This window comes from Pezoporus occidentalis, unplaced genomic scaffold (assembly GCF_034315485.1).
Source record: "Pezoporus occidentalis ecotype Australia unplaced genomic scaffold, CSIRO_AGI_Poc_V1 ctg149, whole genome shotgun sequence".
Lineage (NCBI taxonomy): Eukaryota > Metazoa > Chordata > Aves > Psittaciformes > Psittacidae > Pezoporus > Pezoporus occidentalis.
In genome coordinates, this window is record NW_026913305.1 from 1712418 (window position 1) to 1729731 (window position 17314).

Genomic DNA, 17314 nt, shown 5'->3' on the forward strand with positions numbered 1-17314 from the left:
CACATATAAAACAAACAAAACATACCAGTAAAAAACTGAATCAAAATACTCCCCTATCAACAGAATAAATGCACATCAGAGTCATGTTACCTCCACTACTCAATGTCAACCTATTTATATACAAGATTCACTGTGGCATTTTTGGAGAACAAATAAAAGCTCCCAGCATCTTGCAATGATAGGGAAACCTCAAGCTCCCAACATGTGAGGCAGGGACATGTTTCCATTAGATGTAGTATCATGAGATTTTACTGGAAGAATTAATTTTGTGACTAATTTTCAAAAGCAAACCCTAAGGAACTTCCACAGAGAATAACAATTCCTTAATATCAAAAGAACTTTAAAAAAAAAAACATAAAAACAAATGCTACCACTACCCCATCTTCCTTAATCTTATGAAAGAAACTATCATACATTGTCATCACTGTCAAATAAGCCATTTTCATTTAGGTGGATTTGCTTCCTCTGTGATCCATGCAGTGACAGCCAGTCCAAGTCACTAAAAAAGCAAACTGCAATGACAGAAACACACCCAGCCCTGCATGAACACAATGTTCAATAGTAAGAAATGCTCCAAATGGCATGGGAACAAATAAGCCAAAGAAATAAGGAAACATTTTAGACATAGGAAATACAACAACTAATTATGGCAGGAAACTGAAGAGAGCAGCAGATTCCCTATTTTGACTATTCCAGAGACATCAGGATTAGCTGTACCAGCATGCCAGCCACACAGACAACCAGTACCCATTTCCTCCTCTTGTTCATGTAGCTACTGAAGGAAGAGCTAGGGAATGCAAAGCACCTACTAATAGGCAGAATCAGCTGGGATCCTCTCTTTCACTTTCCCAGCAGCTCAGCAAGCATAGGATGGGCCACAGCACCAACACATACATATACACATTACTGACAGTAGCATTTTGAAGTACACAATATTTAAATATTAATATTTTCAGGAATAATAACAGAGAAGTAACATTTTTTACCCAACTGGTTTTCATAAACTGTTCTTAGTATGTAAATGCTTTATAGCAAATGAAAAGCACAGAAGAGCTATGCACCAGACAAGGTTTTCTCTTTCTAAATCCAGGCTGTTCAGCCATGCTGCTTCCATTTGGTAGACCCAGTTTCATCACATAACTTGAAAGCTTCTAGTATAGCAGTTACATCAAAGACGCTAGGAATGACTTCTGTTCTCTAGCGATCACACCACTCTGATAGAGCTTTATCTTTTCAGCATTATTTTGGAAATCAAATTCATTTACTTTACTGAGGCACATTAATTGTAAGTAGCTGCTCAACACTGAATTTCATTTTGATATGTCATATTATCAGACCAAATACTTCGTACGGTTTCATGACTATATCTAGTGCAGTGGAATGCATGGTGATGCAATCAGTATGTAAAGACCAGGGTGATAAAGTATACATAACACTATACAGATGCATAAATAATGTATCATTTCCTGAATTTGATTCTGAAATACTGTTTCACCACCAAAGGCCTGAAGACAGGTGTTGGGCTGATCTCTCCATTTTGCATATAGGAACACATGACAAATACAGTAGCATATGAAGCATGTGAGGGTCAAATTTCATCTACGGGAAATTATCCAGAAACCCATTAGATTAACCAGATCAAAGCCAATTCACACTGTAAATTAGACTTGCCTAGGAACACTGGCTATGGAGGCATTGATGATGTTTACAGAAATCTGTACTTCATGGGTTTTTCATGGTCAGATCTTGGAGAATAATTGAGAAGTCAAGCATCAAACATGGTTTGTGGCCTTTAATACCAATGCCCTAGACCACAGTGTATCATTTAACCAGATCAGCTAATTATTTTTTAAATCTCAATGCCTGAATTTAAAAACTTGCAAACTGTAAAAATTCTCCTGGAATAAGTATCAAAGCCTATCTTGAAAAGAAAAAGAGATATAGGGAAATCTTTTTCTTTTTCCAACTGTAAATAAAGTGCTGACGTTGGAGCTGCGCAGTAATGATTGTAAGAGATCTGCCAAATGAGACAGCTATAGCTGTCCCGAGTACTCCTCTATGCTACATCTAAGTACATAAGATAAAAGTGATCTTTGGTAAGGATTCTAAATTTACCATTAATTACCCTGTTAGGCAATCTATGCTCACCCTTTGAACCCACTACACATGCACATAGAGAGCCTTAAGATCAAATCACACTCCTTAAATGATCTGAGTATGCAACCAGATGATGGTATCCCTGCTGATATAGAATTTCACTTCCAGGCAGTGGAATTTAAATTTGAGAGCTACATCTAGAAGAAACACAGAACAGGAAGGGGCTTATGGTTCTCAAATGTTGTTGCATTCAGTCTCCACACTGGAAAATATGGTGGAATTCGTTATACAATTGAATGCGCTTGAAAAACTGGTTTCTATTTTATAGAGATAATCACCTAGATGTCAATCTCTGACCAATAAGAAAAAAATAAATAAAACAAAATCACAGCACACTATTATGTGATACTCAGACATGCTGAAATCCTTAACCGTATTACATTACCTCACTATGGCTTGTAGATATAATGCTGTGAAAAGCATAGAAATAGAATCCCGAAAGGATAATTATCCTTCTGTTTTCTGACTCTTCTCAAAAGAAGCCATAATGACTTACTTGCTTCTAAATAAGCAAAACACAATCCTTATGAGAGGGCTTCAAATCCTATTGTTTTTTCACCTCACCATTAAGTAGCAAAAATTTCACAGATGCAACTGAAGTCAGCAGAGAATCCCCCAGCAGGAAAGGAGAGAGCCATCAGCTCTTTGTGGGAAGAGATTCATTACACATTCTAGAAGACACACAGTGAAACAGAAGTGAACTCTGACGGTTTTAAAACCCAACTGAAAAATAAACTCACTTGTAAATGTTGAGCATTGTCAGTCATATTGTCCTCTCGCCTACGAACTTCTTCCAACAACTGTGCATTCTTCTTTTTTTCCATTTGCTGATTGTGCTTCAGATTGGCAACCTTCTTGTTCTGGTCCTTCATATGTCTAAGAATTGCATACACACATGCATTAGTGTTAATGACTACAATCACTTATTTCTCTCTACAAATTAACTTGTGACTATAACACAAGACTGATTCTTCAACAGATACAAGTATTCCTACTATCAGATGTAAACAATATAACTTCACCTTGTTTTCAAGACAGCATATGAAGAAAGCTATAATACCAGCAGATTATACAATAATAAAGCAGTTATTCAGGCCTTCAGGATTTTTTCTTTTTTACCTTTGCTCAGAAATACTCATACATGTTTTAAGCACTATGAAGAAAATTTTTTGTTGTCACAGAAAGAGATTATCCAACAATCCTTACACACTCGGTGAGTTCGGGACAATTTTACTGGGTGCTCTAAGCAGCATTAATTTCAAAGGAAGCAGAAGGTGAAGGTAATGACTAATGGATGTTGTGAAATTCTGGTTTTGAAAACCCAGACTATAAATACATCTTTTCTGAGGAATAAAATGAGATGGAGTAGAAGGTCAGGTCATAAATACGCCATGAAGAATAAATGATGCCTTTACAGATAGCTTTGCACATAACAAAACCATTACATTTCTAGTTTTTTTAATAATGAGACTTCTTTCTTTCTAAAAAATGTTATCAACAAATAGATTTCTGAGCAACTTCCACATTTACTTCTGTTAAGGCTGTACTCCAGTAAAAAAAAAAAAAAAAAAATTAAATTTTTAATTGTTTCAATGTTTAATTATCTTTTACTGTGGACGTTATTCATTAAGTTACCAGAAGCTTTCCTGATTCTGATACTTAGCATGCATCCTTTTAAGAAAGAAGGCAAAATAATTTTGCCTGGCAGGAACTGAAAAAACATCCTTGCTTTCTACCTGCTTGGATTCTTAAATATTATTTTCCTGACTTTCTCTGACTTTGAGGAATTTGCTGCCTTTTATCTACATAAAAATAAAGTCACGTGCAAATTCCTAATGAGCTTTACTCACTAATCCTATTCTGGCAAATGAAGAGAATATTATTTAATTCCCAAAAGGATCACTGAAAATGTCTCTGTTCCTTCCACATTACAATTTTCAGTGGAAAAAAAAAAACAAACAAAAATTGCAGAATACTTCTCCTGCACTGATTTTATTCTGCGAAAGAAACTACGACATGTTATATTTACTTCCATGGCTGGTTTCTTTGTCCTGTCACTGGGGGTTTTTTCACTACTTATTTATACTGAAAAATAAAAATTAAGCTATAGTCAATAATTGTTACCATGAAATTGAAAATTCTTAGATGACACTTCATTAAAAGTTTATAAGTACGGTATGGAACAGAAAAGCTAATCTATTATCAGTAAAACAGTAACTACAACTTGCCTAGAACTAATTCAAATGAAAATCTCTGCTTTTTTAAAGAGTCTACATCAAGCTCATAAACAATATTTTTTAAAGACAAGTATGAATTACTTGTCAAATCCCCAAATTAAAGTATAAATAGCACATTACACAATGGTCAGAGGAAACCTGCCTACATGAGACCTACCTCAATAGACCTGGGAGTATAGCACAGATCACGAGTACTTTATCACAGAGTTTTAAGAATGGTTAAGTATCTTCAAGACTTTTAGAGTGATGCCCTTTGTCTTTCTCAATCAAGTATTCAAATACATATTAGATGCTCTGTGCAACTCCAGGTGAAAATCAGTTCTCTTCCATGTGACATGGGTCCATGTAACAATTATAAACATTGACCTAATCAGCATATAACCAAAATGAGTATCAGAAAAAATTACTTTCAAAACATCATATAGAAATGTGGTATTTGGCAGAAATTTTGGTGGTGTAATATGACATTGTGCTGTTAAAATATAAAATGGTTTCCAACCTAATGCTGAGTAAATGATAGATTAATTTATATTTAATCTCTGTAAGAAGTTCAATTTTATGCCAACGCTAACTGCTTCTTTCATCACCCTTCCCTCTCACAACTTCCCATTTCAGTTTCTGTCTAATGCCACACTGAAAAGTAGGGCATGGTAAAGCTGCAAAGGAAAACATCTGGTGCCTGTGATATGCAAAATCTTGACGAGAAGGAAATAAAAGAAAGCTGTATCCTAGCCTCTCCCTCTTCCACAACTGACTACATGCCTATGGAAATGAAAAGAAAATGCTACAGTTAAAAATCCTTAGCAGGGCTTTTTTTAGGCCTGCATTAAAGGTACAGGAGGAGCTCTTGAGAGAAATAAATACAAGACTACGTTCCCCACTCTTTTTTTTTAAACAGCAAATATACCAATTATACATCAACATAGTCCATAATCCAGTGTATTTTTTCTAGTACGTTTGCTCTGGTATTTTTTCACATGGCTCTGCTTCTGAAATGCTTCTGAATAAAATAGAAGATCAGACTAACTAAAAATTATGCACAAGAAATAGAATAATACTTGAGAACAGTACAGAATTGTCACAAAATATCATATTACCATATAGGGTACAAAATATCCACAGAGTTTATTAGCTATGCTGGTGCACATAGTTGAGTCTACACTACTCTTTATCATGAGGAATTAGTTTACTGTGTTCTGCTACACTTTTTCAACTTAAAGCTGTAAGACCACAAAGTTCATTAGACAGAATAAAATAAAATATTACTGTTAAAGATGTACACCTTCAAAATGTGAAATGTATGCTGCGGGGGGTCTGGGCAGTAGAACTGATCTTACCATCACACACTAATCATATTCAGGTACTAAAACATATGCAGAAGTATGCTTTGCTTGATAGTCTAACTGCCCCAAAGCACTCAGATGAAATCCGCAGCTGATTTTCCACATTGTTACAGCTCATTTTGAAGCTTGCTATATATTCTTTTACAGTGACCTTAAAGAAACAATGTTCTGAGCAATGCCTACATCTGTTTCCCTCAGCATCCAACAACTTTTCCAGTAAAATGGCTTAGACAGCCAACATAGGAATCAGTAAACTGTAGAAGCTCTACTTTCTAATACTGCTGAAGAAGCATCAAACTATAACTGCTAAATCTTGAGGTATATAAGAATATCACAGATCCAAACAGGGCAGATGAAGGGAAAAAGACAAAAAATTCTTATAGAGCCTTACAGCTTTGTCTTTTATGAAGTCTGAATCAAAGAACCTAGAGACCCTATTTTTTGTTCTATTTTATTTATTTTTTTTAGTTGAAACGTTTTTGAAAGAAACAGACAGCAGTATCCTGGATACTGATACCCAGCTCCTTGATTAACAAAAAGACAAATATCAAAACAGTAGCAGCACTTAGTACTTGCTGTTATTAATATTTCTAATTGTAATGACTAGCTTTACTTCATTTGTGGCTTTTTCTTGTTCATCTGGAACAGCATACAAATTGATCTCATAGTTCTAACTCCCTTTGATTCCTTCAGTCCAACTTTCTAGAATAAATATTATCATTTAGTTTCTGCATATATGTATCTTTCAGATTTTACAGTAGTGTGTAACCGTTGTCTGAACTCCAACACTTTCATCTCTGATAGCTATAGAAAAATCACACTATTTCATTAAATTCCCAGGTTTAATTAGCCACCTGGGTACCTTGGCCAAAAAGCTGGTAATGTCAGCCAAAAATAAGTGTTACATGCTTAGTGTAGCCTTTACCCTATTTCATAAAGACTTTTTTTTCCCGTCAAAGCATCCAAAAAATGCAGACATGCAAAATACTCCCAAGACCAAAATCTGTAACGTTTCCTAAAGGAACATATCTGCAATAATTTTCATCATTTTAAACAGCACCACAATGGGACCTGCTGCCTAAAAGTCTATCAAAAAATTCTCCAGTGTGCTGGGAACCTGCATTCCTCAATAAATAAATTATTAAAAAAAAAAAAAAAAAAGAGCTTACCAAAAAAATGTTTTTAAGGAAAAAAAAAAAATTACAACAATTTAGTCAAAACAAGAAACTTCTATAAAATTGGGAAGTCTCAAAAATAGATTTTAAAATTTAATCCAGTCCCATATTTTAAATAATTAAACATCTTCAACTATTGCTCCAGGCAATCACTGGGGAGAATATCACCATTACTTGAAAACAGTTATTTTTAACAGGTAATCTCATTCTCCTTTATAAATAGTCCACACCTTTACAAATGATTCATGCTATAACATTTTACTAGGCACTCTGTATCTCAGTAGCTAATCATGCAGAAGACCTGATCCCTGTAAATCCTATCCATGTGAACGTCCATTCTAAACTACATTACTTCAGTAAGACTCAGTGGAAACATTCCCAACTGTCTTAAAAATGACAGTACACATAGGTTCCCATTTGATTTATTGTGTCAAGACTAAAACAAAAGCATAATGATAACTTTAAAATTCAGATCCAACTCCACTGGAATCTATAAAATAGAATTTCCATTAAGATATGAGCAATGTTAAGTATCATTTCTGGCATTTCCCTGGAATACAAATGTATTTGCTACTAAAATCCATAAACCTGAAAAACAAAGACAGGTTAGACTCTGTAAACATCACAAGACATATTAAGAAGGTTACCGACAGATACATTCCTGACACAAATATGCAAGGACACAGAGTTTATTCACTGACAACCCTAAGGTGGATTTGTCTGAGGAAAATAGGTATTACCGTGATATGAAAAGATATAGTTACGACACACTGAAATTTTGATATAATGAAAACATACCTCAAATAACCATCATTTTTCTAAAAGAAATCCTTCCTGTTCGACTGCTAAATTTACTTAATAAGTTAAATTCTAGCCATTTAACTTTTTTCATTGTTTTTCTGGGTTTTTTTTTGCTTTAGTTGGTTGTTTTTTTTAAAAATCCAGATTCTATAATCTAAAGAGTTTTGTATCCAAGACGTTATTTCAAATTTGAGATTTTATCTTATTCTTAGTCTTTCTTATTTTCTTTTTATTACCTAATACAACTGTCATAATGATAAGAAGTTAAAGAATACCTTAAATGCAAAACCAAAAGCAATCATCCCAACCATTAAGAAATTATTTACTTTGACATAGCCAGCATGTCCAACAGAGCTCAGCTTCAAAAAGACTTTTACTCTTCCTCCCTTGATGGCAAAAATTATACTGGGCCTGACTTTTTTAATGGCGTAGATGATGCTCAAAAGCTAGCCAGACTCATAGATTTGTATGTTCTGGCCCAAATCACTCATCTAGCTTTATGCCCTGATACAAAATGGCACAGAGTAATGATCATAACCACAGGAAGAAAACAGATTAAAATTCCTTAACATATAAAATAATATCAATATTTTATTTCCTAAGAATTTTGCCTTTTTCCCTGTAAATGATATCTACTGACTGCAAAATTGCAAGCCATCTCACTATTGTATGCAATGATTTTTCTCTGAGAGATCTACTGACTAGTAAACATGCCATGTCACACAGCAACATAGAATGTAACTATTTATTGCTAGTGCATTTGCTAAGAGTGAGAAAAGAATTAGTATGTCCAAAGCTGCAGAGAAGAGAAGTATTCCTCACTGAAGTAAAGTGTGTCACAACTGCAGTACCAAAAAGCAAAACCAGAAAAACGTGTATGTTGCAGGGCTGAATGCATCAGTGTGAACTGCCTCAGCTGAGGCCCTATCAAAACTGATCCACAACCCACGCTAAGCACATATTCACCACTGATACAACATACTCCACCCATAAAACAAGGGACATACGTGGAATGGAGCCTAACAAAGTCCCAAAGCAATAATCAAGCAATTCACCACTTCTAATGTGCTACACCCCCTCCAGAGTAATTATTTCATTTGGGGTTTGTCTCTGGTTCTTCTAACAGTCTGATAATGAAGCTGCTATAAATATCTGTAACTGCTAAAGATGGTGTCAAAACTTATAACACTTTCTCTGCACTGCTTCTATTCCATTTGATAACACCATACAATGCCCTGAGAATACTAGGGGCCAGATACCTGTCTTCCTTAAAGAGGACATGGGTCATACTGATACATGCGGAACTGAAATATAACATTGGTGTAAATCAGTTCCACTCTCTATTTCAAAGCTATTACACCATTTTAGAAAACAACATTTCTTCTGCTTCTTTTGATTTTGGGAGTCTCTGCTTTCAATAGGAAAACTAGACAGACCAACATAAAAATCTCACAGATTAATACAGACCCCTACATTGCCACATATGAGTAAAGTGTTTTCTCCTTTCCTAAGGAAAAACAAAACATTCCTTGATTGTTGTACAGATAGGCACAAAAGGGAAAAAAATTTTTTTTGCCATGTGTCTTATCATAAAGGCCACATTTTGGAGGGCAACTTCATCCCCAAATCTCAAAGGACTCCCCCTTCTTTGCATGTCTGACTAACCTATATACCATCCTACAGAAAAAAAACTTGTCCATCCTATCTCACCTTAGCCCTTCTTGCCCTCACTATTCCAAAGCAGAAAACCTACCAGATCAAGACTTCAACTGCCTGAACTAATTGCCTTTATGATTGTTTAAACTCCTAAACTGTGTAACAACAAAACTTACCACCCTACAGCTGATTCTGACATACAATTTCATTTTTACAGTGGTGCTATCTGATCTTCCAACAGAAAAAAAATACCTGTTCTTGAGGGACATAAATGGAAGTAGCTCAGCTTCCTTAGCATGTGTATTAGAACATGGGATGAGAAGGAAATTTTGAGTGGATGCCTCCTGGGGAGACAAGAAAACATTGCCACCCTGTGTTTGGACTGCCCCTGCTGCAAGGAAGGCTAACAGGGCACATTAAGAACTTCACTTATGAAATAACCTTAATGACAACTGAGTAAAATTTTGTTGCCCTTAGGACAAGAGAATTTTGAAGAAGATAATACTTTCTGGTTAACCTTGGCCAAATTTACTTCATCTTTTGGTAATAAAGGCCACTATTTTACTACACGTCTCAGAGAATATTATCACAAAAAGTAATTATAGTCATCTTTCTGATGAAGAATGTTTGGTTTTCTCTCTGCCATTCACGTGAAGCTAAAACCACAGAAAATTCCATGTCACAATTCATACTCCACCTACTCACAAGGAGAACTGAGAAACACTCTCTGTGTCTCCCTATGTTGATAAAAGGATGGAAATCAAAATGAACACTACATACAAAAGACAGAAAGATCTTTCAAAACAAACAGCATTTTTAAAATCTCCAAGGAATTTCATCCTACACAGCTAATTGTGCAGTTGAATGCACAACTTCTGTAATGCCAAGCCACCAGTTAAGATAAATGAATTTTAATATATCCCACATTTTCATTACATTCCCATCTCCTGCTACCAACGGATTCATAGCTATTTCACTTGCACTCAAAGCCCACAGAGATCTGCAAGTCTAAAAAAAAGAAAAAAAAAATTAATCAAACCAAACCAAAAGGCAGTTCTGTTGCTGGGTTAAAAATAAATACATAAACCAAAACACCAAAAATACACAAATTTCTTCTTCTTCTTTTTTCTTCTTCTTTTCCCCTTCCTTTAAATCGCATTATTCCAAACGTCTGAAGCCTAGTTTAAGATTTCTTAATATTCAGATTATGACAGTGTCTTAGTGTGACAACTGTCTTGCCTTCAAATGCACCACAAAAAGATACTGTTGCCTTAAGAGAGCAAACAACTCTGCTTGGCAGAAATAAAGCGAGTGTCACAGAAGTCACTGGAACATTTCTCACCTCAAAGACAAAAACGTGGGAGGAAGTGTTTACCTAACACACAATCTGGGAAGTTTTCCAAAATCTGCTTAAGAAGTGTTTAGTCTGACACAGTTCCCTCCAAAGCCCTGGAGACATGCTAGAAATATTCATACGAGGATAATGCATGAATGAAAAAGACTTACTAAGATCCTGTTCCAAACTATGGTTCATATCACTTTGTTTCAACACGTATCTGCACTGCAACCACTGAAACTCCAATGCAGCGCATTGCACTGTCTTCCTCAGCACATTCTTACTGGATGACACTTTATAGGAACATGTGTGAAATTCATACCAGAAGACGCATCTGTCACACATCTCTCGTACACCCAGGACTGTTCCGTATTTTCTTCTGATGTTCTTTAAAAAATTAAATCAAAAAAGAGACACTGCTGGTGACAGGACACTAGATGAGAGGGATATGTGAGCTGATTTAATATGGAAATTGCTTGCTCAGCTATTTTATTAATTGATACCATTAGCAATAACTGTAACCAGGGACTGGAAATAGCTCCTTTGCAATCAACAAGTTGTAGCCCTGCTGCTGCTTCATCAGGTCCTTTCCAGTTGTCCAGATAAGCCGGACACCATACCAAAAAACCACACACAGAACAAAAAAACCCACCACTGACTCTGTCCAGTTATTCTCTGCATCTAGCTGCTCCACAGCACGTCCAGCTAAGCCTGACAGCAATCAGGATCCATGTTTCATTGCAATTTCCTTCTGAATTGAATCTTTCATCTGCAACTCCTGTTTCAATCTAGCACTTCTCAGGATAGATCCAGTCATTATCATTCAATATATAAATCAAACTTTCCATGCTTTTGCAGTAACCTCTTCAGATCTCTAAACAAATCAGATACACTTTGTATGATTTCTTGTTTCAACAATACTAACTTCTCTTCATTATAAATTCAGATCACAGCTTTTCAACTCAGTCACGATCACATTGTCTAGACATGTTGCTCCTGCATTGTGGAAGCAAACAATGTGAGTGGAAGAAGTGGTTCCACCAACAGCCCAATTCCTAAATTTAGTTCCCCTGTCTCTTTTCAGTCACAGCTTTTTGAGGGTAAGCTGTGCTATCTCACAATGCTTCTTCATTCACACACCCATTCACTGTACACAGGGAATGCTGACAGCATTGCACCCAGGCAGCCACCAAGCTCCCCAGATGAGAGCTGTGCAGATACTTCATTCACACATTTAAGGGGTAAAGAAATACATTCTGCTGCTCTTCCCCCTGAGGAAAACTAGTACAAGCAGCAGTTCTGGAGAAGCATAGCAAATATTGTTGTCTTTAAATCAGTAACCACGACACAGAGAGAGTAATGGTCCTAATGTTCTGTCTTCCCCAATGCAGAATTTTGGTCTCAGGTCCAACCCAATCCAAAGTGGATTATTTCACAGAGAGGTAGAGCTCTTTTTAACTCGTATTCAATTTATGCTTCATGTCCATTTCTTTCACCAGAGTATTTTACACTCCAAATCAAAACCAAAAAAGGACATCACTGAGAAATTTAAAAATATCCTTCCTTATTGAAATAATCCGCTTCTGGTTGTCTCCGAGATTATTTTAATGCTTGTTTGCTTTTAAGAAAACCAAAAAGGCAAAGTATAAAACTGGACAGGCAGGTCCAGGAGCGAGTGAGATAAAAATAAGCAACAATGCATTATCCTGTCGTAGGGACCTGTTTGTATCTTTTTATTGTTTATCGCTATCATTTATGCTTATTTTACAAGTTATTATTTTTTCTAAGAAAGTAGAATTCCAAGGAAATAAACTTTTTATTTCTTAAATGAAATGAAATTCCAATGTATACAAATTCAAAACCACACATGTAATCAGATAAACCTAAATAATCTTTTCTCAAATCTTCATCTTTTTCAAAGTATTTAAACTTCAAAATGTTCACAATGTTAAAAGGTTGATTCTGTATGTGTAGCAAACAGATTAAAAGAGAAAGACATGACAACAATCTGCCTGTTATCCAACATGACAACTATGCTTCTCACTCAGAATAACCAGTCTCTCAGAAGAGTAATGTATATCACAGATTCTCTCAGTTTTCATTAGTACACTATCTCAATTTCTCCAGGGAAATTATCTTTGAACAACATATCACTGCCCTTGGAACCATCAAACTGACATTTGACAAAACTGTGGAAGGCTCCTAAGTTAAATTTAAAACTCCGTTAAACCTCACCTTACACATCTCATTGAGCTTTAGCCTCCCACAGAAACAATCAGGAAGGCCAGCATCAGAGGCTGGTGGGAAAATTTCTAGCACTGGCCAGTATATTATACATGGAAAAAATATCCATCTCCTCTTTATCTGCAGGCAGAAAGGTTTAGGGAGTACATAACCTGCTATAACCTAAATGAAAAACAGAACAAACCAAAACCAAACAAAATCCATGCTACTGACTGATTCTTTTGCTCAGAACATTATTATTTTATAGGTAGATGTGCATGCGGGGGGGGGCAGGTTTATGCTAATGTATTTGATTTTCTTCTTTGGCTTCTTTGCCATCAGTATCAAGAGATGTGTGTTTATAAAACAGATGCAGCATTTCCCCAATCATTCTAACCCCATATAAAAACAGATTAATAAAACGACAGCTAAGACCATATAGATTAGCAGAAATTAAATAAAATAATAGATCTGTTTCTTAAATTATGTTTCTTAAATGATGATTCAAGCTGCAAAACACTTAACACTTCACTGAAATCTCACAATAAACTCTAATCATCCACTACAAGTTATCTAGGACTCTAGGGATGAAAGTTGGCAGGGTTATGAGGACAGTTTGCTTCAACAAGGTCAGCTGCTTTTTTAGGTCAATAAATCATAACAGAAATTGCACCTCCAACTGCTGAACAAATGTTTCTGCATACCAATCACTGAATTCCAGTGAAATCAACCATAATGACAACTGCATAGCATAATACCCTTCCTTAAGCTCCCTCTGGCTAGAGAGATTTTCAATCAGTGATGAGTATGTTCTGATAGAAATGCCACAGTGGTCACATTTAGACAGTAATTTCATCACAACCAACTTCACAGTAAATACATTTCATTAATTTCTGGAAGAAATAAACCGTATTTTTATAAGCAAGGTGTAATAATTAACAATTCCAGCACAAGCAAATGTGCTCGCAGTAAATAGACAATAAAAAGGAAGTGCTTATCTGCTTCATTACTCCAATCAGTAAGCTTCAAATTTCAGAAACAAAATTTTCCAGCTGGAAAGTAACTTTCAACTGTGGTGTGCATTAAAGCACATCAGGAAAAAAACCCGTCATGCCAATCTTTTCATCATGCCACCTTTTGCCATACAGTTCAAAAGCATCCACATGAGAAACTTTTCCGGCATGCCTGAACCATGAAATGGGAACTGTGCTCAAGAACTTTTCTAAACTAGCAACCTCTGCTTCTATATGAATAGAGAACAATGTTGTGCAAGAAGTATACATTGACATAAAAATCCTGAAAACGTCAGATCTGAACATATTATAAAGGCAGACCGGACATTTGAAATAATTCTAGACAAACGTGCTGCATGACAATCTGATACCTGGAACCGTATCTGCAAATACAAAACTTTGGTAGCTGAAATCCACCTAAAAAGTCTTTGCAGCATATACCCTCCTTTATACTCCAGTCCAATTGAACTATGAAGTAGTAAACACTTTCTACTTTGACAATAACTGAAAGCAAGGTCTTTCCCTGCCTAAAGCAAAGCTCCTTCAGTACACAAAACAAAACTTTCTCAACGTTTCCATCATTCATTTCAGAAACTGAAAAATAAAGGGTGAGAACTGTCTTAAATACCTGTCACAGGGGGAAATAAAAAACAAAAAATAAGCCACATTCTGAAGTGAATGGGATAAGGAAGAAGCAGACGAACCTGCAGCCCAAACCATATAAACTTACTCATTTCTAAAATAACAAGCAGATAGTTTAAGACTTCACTAACTTTAAACTTTTCAGCCATTCGCAGACATGAGAAAGAAAAATTAACATCAAGGCCTAACAAGAAACAAAAAAAGTTGACTAGATCAATTTTTACTTTGAACAAGCACCACAAGACAAGTAATAAGACTTTATTTTTATGTAATAATACTTTATAAGATAAGATTACTCAAAACCACTTCACAAGCACAAATGCTAGCTTAACTAATCCAAAACCTCAAAGAAAGAAAACCATGAGTCTGACTAGATCATGCTATACACACGCACAGCATATAAAACACACATACGTACACCTCCCTTGCAGTTCTGTGCTGGTCCAGAATCTGGCCAGCACAAACAGCTAGAAGTTTACAAACCAGAAGCTGAACCACTCCAACTCATCCTATTATGTTTGCAGTAACAATAAAAAGGGTGATGGTAATGTATTAAGAACTCTCTGATCTTAGGTATAAATCTCTCTGCATTCTGTTGTTATTGTTCAATCCATTACCTACTGGGTTTGGTTGTCTACCAAAAAGTTATTTGAATTATTGAACTGCCTAAACAAAGATAAAGTAAAACTGAAAGAAGAAAAAAATCTTCACACAAAACAACATATAAATCGAATATGTTGTTAATAAACATTTTTTTCTTACAGACTTTTGACAAAAGCATTCATTTACTGTAAAGTTTTTGATCTAGAAATGGAATGACCAAAAACTTCACAACAGGGACAAGCAGAATAAAAACAGAACAACAACAAAAAAAAAAGAAGATATCCCTATGGAATCAAAATGGCCAAATAAACAAAGCATCAATGAAAACCTTCATTGAGGAAGGAGCAATTAAGTAGGAGAGCAGAAAATACTGACCTGGAAGTTAAGCTGGTTGGAGTAGGGATGAAAGCAGCAGTTTGGAGAAAAACATAAGGAGGAGACAGCAAAAGAGAATAAAGGGAGGAACACATTAGTTCTTCTAAATATAACAAGCAGATGTTATATCAGCAGATTTTATTAAAAGAAAAAAAAAGGGAAAGAAAAAGGAAGGGAAGGGAAAGCGAGAAGTAAAATAAAATTTCTGTAGCAGTAAACCCTTGTTGTACACTGAATTAAACAGAAATTGTACAATAAAATGGCAGCTTGTCATTTGTGAGCCGTGCAGTCATCTATACTTACAACCATCCAAATGCATCTACACACCAAACAGAAGAAATAAATTAGGTGGATATTGGTAGTGCTTGCTGATGCATAGATGCCTCTTCCTATACCACGAATTTGTTTTTTGGACCAACAGAGGTTTGGTGACCCACATTCATCAAGTCTTCCCATGAAAGCCAAAACAGCTGAACAGTTTGGCAGCTTGTTCAAAGATACCATTTTGAAGTTCACAAAGCACTGTACCTAATAATCAAAGACAGAGATTTTCTCACCCCAAGTCCCCAGGAAATACAGTCCTTTCTAACCCCGACAGCAATTTTTTTCTTCAGTATGAAGAATAAGGCTCATACTTCGTCACTGAAAATACTCCGATACTTGGTAAGCTGTTTAAAGATACCTAAATGCCCATTCAATTATGACAGAAAAAAAATTCTTTGCCTGACACCCAGCTAGAAAAATCCTTAAAGCTGTCATTGGTGCCGATGGACGTGTTTTAGAAGCCACAAAAATAATTTTTTGAATGCAATTATTCCATATGCTGAGGTTTTTTCACTTATGCAATGAACTGTCAGTGCTGTGTGGACTTACTTTGTTCAGAATTCAAATCCAGATCAGTTCAGAATGGATTAATTGTAATCCCAACATTTTAAGATCTTAAATGCACATCTGTAGTATTACTACCCAAAACTTACCACTGCATATGAGAAGTGGATATCAAAAAACTCAAACTTCTCATTTAAAAACAAACTGGTTTTATCTCCTAGCTACTATAGAATTTTTAAATGAACTTTGCCATTGTTGTAAGATTTTCTGAGAAGCTACTCTCAATCAAGCAATGACTGACCATCTAACATACCAGTGGAGAAAAACAGATTCAAGATTTTGCAGTGTTCTCATCACTTACTTTCTCTTTTGAGTCTAAATTTATTAATGGATGATTTATAACCATTATATTATGTGCCAACACTCTTACTGAAATCACTCTTCTTTCACTGCAGTGCTTACCCCATCGCGTATTTATAGAGAACAAGCATCCCCACCAAGCCTTTGTTTCGCCAGAGAAACAAACCACTGCTGTTTCGACTCCTCCTGTGACATGAGCACTCCATTCCTTTAATTATCCTACCAGCCCTCTCTGCACCTGTTTCCGGCTTTAATTCTCAAATATGATTGATGAAAAGTACACAGCAGTGTTCCACATGGAGTCTTGCTAGTGCTTGATGACATTAATACCTTCCTATCCTTACTGCAGACATTTATTCTGACGTATCAGGATTTACACCTCATTATTTAGATGTCTGCTTCATTATTTAGATGGCTCATAATGACACTGCCCCTCTACTCTGCTCTCCTGCCCCCCTACTCTGCTCTCATGAGACCTCACTCACCTGGAGTATTGTGTACAGTTCTGGTGTCCTCAACATAAAAAGGACATGGAACTGTTGGAAGAAGTCCAGAGAAGGGCCAC

The 17314-nt window shown here is 35.8% G+C and overlaps 1 protein-coding gene across 16 annotated transcripts in view; it reads right to left on the minus strand.

Annotated features, from left to right (window-relative positions):
* The window catches only part of ERC2 (ELKS/RAB6-interacting/CAST family member 2), a 495639-nt gene that overhangs the window by 268234 nt on the left and 210091 nt on the right, over positions 1-17314 (minus strand). For 13 of the 16 annotated variants that reach the window (XR_009963210.1, XR_009963207.1, XR_009963204.1 and 10 more), the window contains 2 exons: positions 15562-15573; positions 2898-3033 (listed from right to left, as the gene is read on the minus strand). Coding sequence is in view for 3 of the 16 variants with exons in the window: in XM_062610712.1 (XP_062466696.1) it covers positions 2898-3033; positions 15562-15573 (148 nt within the window). In the remaining 13 variants the exon portion in view is untranslated. The remainder of the gene's footprint in view (positions 1-2897; positions 3034-15561; positions 15574-17314) is intronic. The other 3 variants (XR_009963211.1, XR_009963209.1, XR_009963203.1) reach the window with 1 other exon arrangement.